The sequence below is a fragment of the Mandrillus leucophaeus genome, unplaced genomic scaffold, assembly GCF_000951045.1.
Source record: "Mandrillus leucophaeus isolate KB7577 unplaced genomic scaffold, Mleu.le_1.0 Scaffold67, whole genome shotgun sequence".
NCBI lineage: Eukaryota > Metazoa > Chordata > Mammalia > Primates > Cercopithecidae > Mandrillus > Mandrillus leucophaeus.
In genome coordinates this window covers 3,420,934-3,427,860 of record NW_012107252.1, presented here as the reverse complement: position 1 = coordinate 3,427,860, position 6,927 = coordinate 3,420,934, and the positions used below count along the sequence as shown (strand labels likewise).

Below are 6,927 nucleotides of genomic sequence, written 5' to 3'. Positions count from 1 at the left end.
ATTCTCCTGCCTCAGCCTCCCGAGTAGCTGGGATTACAGGCATCCGCCACCACGCCCAGCTAATTTTTGTAATTTTAGTAGAGACCAGGTTTCGCCATGTTGGCCAGGATGGTCTCGAACTCCTGAGCTCAGGTAATCGGCCCCTAAAGTACTGGGATTACAGGTGTGAGCCACCACGTCTGGCCAAGATAACTCTTTTTTTTTTTTTTTTTTTTTTTTTTGAGACCGAACCTCGCTCTGTCACCCAGGCTGGAATGCAATGAGACAACTCTTTAAGGCTCTCTGAAGATGGATTTCTCCTGAGGCCTGTCAAAAACTAACCTTTCTTCCATCCCATCTGACATTAAGCCCGTGTGCACCAGCATTGCCATGGGGCTGCTCCTTCCACGTGGCTGCTGCCCCACAGCTCGCCAGCCCCACCTTGCCCCTCAGTTGCTTCCCACAAGATCCTGGGCTGGCCTGGATCCCTCATTCCAGAGGTCCCGCCTTCGCTATTTCCCTCCATTTCAATTCAACTAACACTTCTTGTAAGCCCAGTGCCATGCAACGTGCTGGGCACAGAGGGCAAAAGAAACAGTCCCAAGCCCTCGGGGAACTCACTGACTCATGGTCGATGAACTTAAAAGCAAATAAGTGTCATACGAAATAAGAATACTAGTAGAGATTTGCACAAAACAGAAAAGAGGAAGCAACTTTTTTATTCTTTTGAGAGAGTGGGTCAGAAAAGGCTGCAGAGAAGAGGTGACATTTAGCCCGGTGCAGTGCTGGGGATTTGTAGAATTTCACCTGGTGAACTGCTGTGGAGGGGACAGCTAGGAGTGCAAGAAGGCGTGGCTGCACAGGGGTGTGTGGCTGGCCCAGAGCTTGGTCCAAGTGAATGACATGACAACAAGCCCAGCTGCCCTGGAGCCCACACTGGGTGCCACCCAGATGGGGAAGGGCCGTCCTGGCTGCCTGGCTGGGGTGAGGATGGGGAGAGTGTGCTGACCGGAGCTGATTCCCCTCCGGGAAAGGCTGAAGCCATTCACACAGGCCATGAAGGAATTGGACTCCATCCCAGTTCGGTATTCATTTTTTATCTTTTACAGGATTGGGCATCTGGAGAGTCAAAAATAGACCTTTGCCCATTGGGACACGAAGCCTGGAGATCAAGAGATCCAGGGGAAAGGTTGGGGGCACTGGGAAGGAGCTGGATCTGAGGGTCTTCCAGAAAGAAAGGAGCAGCATGCGGACATGGCTTGGCAGAGGGCCTGGGCCAGCTGGTGGTGGGTGGCTCTGCACTACCTGTCTGGAGAGCCCTGTGGGCCACATGGCCAAGTCTTCACCTCACCCTCTGCTCTCTCCACAGCTCTTGAGGTCTGTGGCCTGAAAGGCGCTGGAAGCAGAGCCTGTGAGTGTGGTCCCCATCATCAGAGCCCCAGCCCACCGCCGCCATGGTAGGAAAAGGTGCCAAAGGGATGCTGGTGAGTACAGAGGCCAGACTGTGGGGAGGAAGGGGAGTCCCAAGCTCTGCCCCCAGGACCTCCTGCCAGCTGCTTGCCATGACAGGAAGGCTTAGGAAGGCCAGCACTGCCAGGGCTCCTGAGTTCCCAGCTGACCCCAGCATGAGCAGGTAGCCCCTCATCTACCAGGTCAGAGAGTGTCAGGCTCCAAGCCCACAGAGCCCATGAAGATCTGCCAGAAGGCAGGAGGTGTGCGCCCCATCCTTGTCACAGAGGTGCTGCGGACAGAAGGAGGTCACTCATGTGCTGAGAGGACAGTGCAGCGTGGGGCTGTGCGGGCGGCTTCCGTCTGTGCTGATCAAGGGCTCCTCCCTCAGACCCTGCCTGGTTTTTCTCCACTTCTCTGGGTCCTTCTCAGTCTGAAAAGTAACAACATTTTGTTTTGAGTGCTCTCCTGAGGACTCTCAGAAAATCTCTCTCCACCCTTTCACCATGTCCTGGCTTTTCTTTGCCCTCAACCTTAGAGCACAGGGGAGGTAGTGGTGAGGCCAGGAGACACAGCGGGATGGGTGAGATCCTGTTTATTTTTTAAATTTTTTTGAGACCAAGTCTCACTCTGTGCCTGGGCTAGAGTACAGTGGTGTGATCTCGGCTCACTGCAACCTCTGCCCCCTCCCGGGTTCAAGCGATTCTCATGCCTCAGCCTCCCGAGTAGCTGGGATTACAGGCATGTGCCACCAAGCCTGGCTCATTTTGTATTTTTGGTAGAGACGGGGTTTCACCATGTTGGCCAGGCTGGTCTCAAACTTCTGACCTCAGGTGATCCACACGCCTCGGCCTCCCAAAGTGCTGGGATTACAGGCGTGAGCCACCACGCCCAGCCTGGGTGAGGTTCTTAAAGGAGCAAGACTAGCTGATGGAGGGACCAGGTCAGCACCAGAAGCAGGAACCAGGAAAGTGATGCCAAATCCTGTCCCAGAGGCAATGGTTGTCTTCCTTCTCTTGAGATCTTCCCTGGGGACAGGCTAGACTGGATGGCTGCCAGGGGTGGGGACCAGGGACTGACCATAGACAGTCCCTCCCTCAGCAGCTCCCATCCTGTCAATCTCCTGTGTTGCTTTTCTCATTTAATGAAAGATTCACTGGCCTGGGGTCTTTACTGAGCCCTCGCCAAACAAGCCCTGCCTCTCACCAAAGATTTCTGGGACTCAAAGTACCTGGTTTAAAAGAACAACTTGGGCTGGGCGTGGTGGCTCATGCCTGTAATCCCAGCACTTTGGGAGGCTGAGGCAGGCGGATCATCTGAGGTCAGGAGTTTGAGACCAACCTGCCCAACATGGTGAAACCTTGTCTCTACTACAAAAATTAGCCAGATGTGGTGGTACGCACCTGTAATCCCAGCTACAGTGAGCCGAGATTGTGCCACTGCACTCCAGCCTGGGCAATAGAGCAGGGCTCTGTCTCAAAAAAAAAAAAGAAAGAAAAGAAATTTTAAAAAATTTAAAAAGAACAGTTTGTGGGAGAGAACCGGGTGGTTCTGTTCCAAGCTCAGGATCTTCTATCTGGCCCTGTTCTGAACCTCCTGCATCCAACCCCTGGCCCCATCCCTCTGGTCTAGCCCCCTGCTGATTGACTGGAGTAAGTCTGAATGAACCAAGCTCCTGAAAGTATTCCTGAGATTCCTGAAATCTGGGTGCTCAGAAATGGGCCCAGATGGAGGTCTTATGACCTGAACACTTGCTAGGGGTGAATCCCATCTGAGAACCCAAACATGGCCCCACCTTTCCTGGAGAGGTCTTGGAATTGCCATGGGCTTGTGATAGGAAGTGGGGTGTGGCCCTGTCCCTTCCTACCATGGAGATTCTGAGCCCCATGAAACCTCTGAGTCCTCCCTGGTTGCTCTTCTTTCTCTGGAGTGACTTGGAAGGACTGGGAGGAGGGCAGGCGGAGAGATGTGAGCAGCACAGAGGGCATGGGTCCCAGTGTCCCAGAGTCCCTGCCTGAACTGAGCTTCCCGGACTGTGCTTTGCCGGTCGGCCCGGCCAGCCTGTCTGTGGATGGGAATGCTGCCTTGGGACTCCTGTTCCCAGCACTAGGATGTGCCTAAAGATAGCTGAGGCTCGCTCTCCTCCCCGCTCTCTGCCCTTTGGCTTTTGCCCACTGTTGCTGCGTTTGAGGCTCATAGCATCCGTCCCATGGGCACCCCCAGTGGTTGCTTGGAGATTCTATTCCTGCTTCCTTTTCAGCTCTGCTGATGACCTTGGACTATTCCACTCTATTCTTGGGTTCCAGTTTGGGACTGAAGCCACCTCCATTCAGTGCTTGTCTCTAGACACAGCCTCTGAGGTGCACAGGGCAGCTGGTCCCAGCCGAACCCCATCTCTGCTAACACAGGCAGCCCAGTCAGCACGTTTGTGTCTTCCGTGTCTTCCTATGGCCAGTAACTAAGGAAGCATCATTCTGACAGGCTTCTTCTTTGGATACCCTGGTAGATCAAAAGAGGATGTTAAGGGTTGTGTGTGTGTAACCATGCACTTGGACCATCACAGTTCTCTGTGGCTTCTGCTGCTCTGTTTGTACCCTGGCATGCATGGAGCAGGCACTGGCCCCTACCACGGGATCCTCACTTCTATCCCCCTTTACCCAGGTTTGGGTGTGAGGACACTGGCCCTCTAAGTCTCTTCAGTGTCAGCAGACACCCTGTGTTATCCTTGGAGCTTCTGCTGGATGCTACAGCCAGTGCCCCATGGGTAACAAGCAGCTTACCAGCACGTGCCCAGGCCCACGTGCCCGCTGCACGTGTCCCTCCCTCACTCCCAGCCCAGATGGTCTCTGCCAGGCCAGCTCAGCTGCCTCCCTCACGCCTCAGCAGCTCCTAGGACAGGGCTGTGCGAGAACCCAGCTGGCCAGGGTGCCTCCAAGCCTGGGAGCAGCTGGGATGCTTGGGGGCACTAGGGGGTGGGTGGGGTGGTCCTTCCATGGAGACCTAGGCCCTCGTACACGTGTGGAGCAGGGCCACCTAGGTCTCAAAGGGCAAGGGGCTGGAGGAGAGAGACCCAGGACAGGAGGCAAGAGAGCCCCCACTAGCTCAGTTTTAATCCTTCACCCACCAATGTCACACCATTTCCCAGGCTGGCTACCTCAGTCCCCTCCCTAGTGCCACTACCCACTCATGCAGAGTCTTGGGCAGTCCGGGCCTTGGCGGGCTTCCTTGACCTCTTCTCATGTCTGAGCACGCTGATTGTTTCTGCTACTGGGAAGCCTCACAATGAACAGGAACAGACTCATTTGGATTAGGGCTCTGGGTGCCAGAGCATCCAAATCCCAGGAGGACTTGCAAGCACCACAGGCCGCCAGGGGCTGCCCCACCCTGACCTGTTCTCATATGTTTTGCCCTGAGGGTTTGGGCACCTCCTGTCTATAGCATCCGTCATAGGACCTGGCACATAGTGGGGACTCACCCAGCCCAAGTGTTGGCATGTAGCAAGTGCTCAACTAGTGCAGGCTTGATGCCTTACTGGGAGGTCACCAAGCACAAGGTTTGGCACACCTTGGACACTCCCTTGGTAGAGGGCCTGTCCCTGCCTGGGCACTCACCTAACCCAAGTCTTAGCATGTAGCAAATGCTCAGCTAGTGCAGACTTGGCACATATTAGACACTCCCTTAGAAGACAGCCTGTCACCCTGTAGGCATTCGTCTAGCACACTACCAGGCACGCAGTGGGTGCTCACCCAGCTCAGAGCTGGGCACACACTGGGTCTTTACCTGGCACAGAATTCGGCATACCTGGGGTACTCCCCTAGTGCAGGACCTAGCACACCATAGGGGCTCCTCACCTGGGGCTGGACCTGTCACCCGGGGGCTGGACCCTTCACCTGGGGCTGGGCTCCTCACCTGGGGCTGACACACAATGAGTGCTGTCTCAGCATCGGACATGGCACATGGTGGGCATTCTGCTGATGCAGGTTCTCGCACACAGCAGGTGCTTCCAGCACAAGATTTGACACCCAGTAAATGCTATCCCGGCTCAGGGATTGGCACACAGTGGCCATTCTCCTTAGATAAGGCCTAGCACAGTGGAGGTGCTCTTCTAGCCAGGACAGCCTAAGCAATGACCTTCCGCTGATCCTAGATTAGCAGCTACCGGCTCCTCAGTGAAATGGACAATATCTAGATCCAGAGGAAAAGGCCCAGCCTTCTTCAGCTTCCTCTCAGGTCAGGGGGCCTGCCCTCCCTCTTCCTCCCCACTTCCTCTGTAGCCCACCTACTCAGGGAGGCCTGTAGCCCGGCCTCCCACACAGCCGCCCTGCGGCCCTCCCCCATCCCTGGCACTTCTTAGTCCCAGCTCAGCGGGACCTTCCCTCCAGAGTCACAGGGGACAACAAAGACCCTAGCCTCCTTGCCCCTCTGGAAGCAGGCCCACTCTTATTAGGAAAAGTCAGAGGCGGGAGCTGGGGGAGTCAGCCTTCCTAAGTGGGGCTGGAGCAGCTGGATCTCGCTAATGAGGTCTCATTACGGCCAGGGCCCAGCTGGGCTGCTGCCGCCTCCTGTCCCCATGGCCAGAGCCAGGGAAAGCCATCCAGCCAGGGCTGCCTGTTCTGGGCACCCGGCCCAGGCCAGGGCAGCCAGAGCCCAGAGCCCACCCTGGGTGGAAGTGAGCATTTGGGCATCATGGGTGACTGGACCTTCCTGGAGCCAGTGGCCCAGCCAGCGCCTTGGCCCTCAGTCTGCGCCTGCAGGAAGTCAGGGGAGTGTGTCTGGGGACCAGGCGCATGAGGCTGGCTGAGTGAGCAGCTGAGTCAGTAGGATCTGAGGCCATCCTTAGGACACTTGCTTGAGCCAAGGCCTGTCCCCATCTTCCCCAAACCAACATGGAGATAATAATGGACCTACCTCATGGGACAGCTGGGAGGACCCAGTGAGTTAACATATGGGAAGTTAACTTGTACCATACTAGGTGAGTGCCCACAGGGTGACGGGCTGTCTCTGAAGCAAGTGTCCCATGTATGCTGAGCCAGGACAGTGCCTGGCCCACAGCAAGCACTTACTATGTGTTTTCTGTTACCATTATTACTACTGCTCACTAGGTTCAGTGATTGACGAGTGGTATCCCCGTTTTAGAGATGCAGAAACAGAGATCTGACATGTTAAGGGACTTGCCTAGGGTTATATATGGTGAGAAACTGACAGAGCTAGGGTTTGAACCCAGGACTGTCAAACTCTAAAGCCTGTGACTTTTTATCTTATTTTAAAATTTATTTTTTATTAATTTTTTGAAACAAGGTCTCACTTTGTCACCCAGTTTGGAGTGCAGTGGTGTGATCATAGCTCACTACAGCTTCCAACGTGTGGGCTCAAGCAATCCTCCCTTCCCAGTCTCCTGAGTTGCTGGGACTATAGGTACACACCACCACACCTGGCCAGTTTTTTGTAGAGACAGGATCTCACTATGTTGTCCAGGCTGGTCATGAACTCCTGACCTCA

General features: G+C 55.0%; 1 protein-coding gene across 1 annotated transcript in view; it reads left to right on the top strand.

The window, feature by feature from the left end:
• SLC6A9 (solute carrier family 6 (neurotransmitter transporter, glycine), member 9) overlaps nucleotides 1-6,927 on the top strand; it is a 34,703-nt gene that overhangs the window by 5,989 nt on the left and 21,787 nt on the right. The window contains exon 2 of the mRNA XM_012001832.1: nucleotides 1,349-1,463. Coding sequence (XP_011857222.1) covers nucleotides 1,434-1,463 — 30 coding nt within the window. The 5' untranslated portion in view covers nucleotides 1,349-1,433. The remainder of the gene's footprint in view (nucleotides 1-1,348; nucleotides 1,464-6,927) is intronic.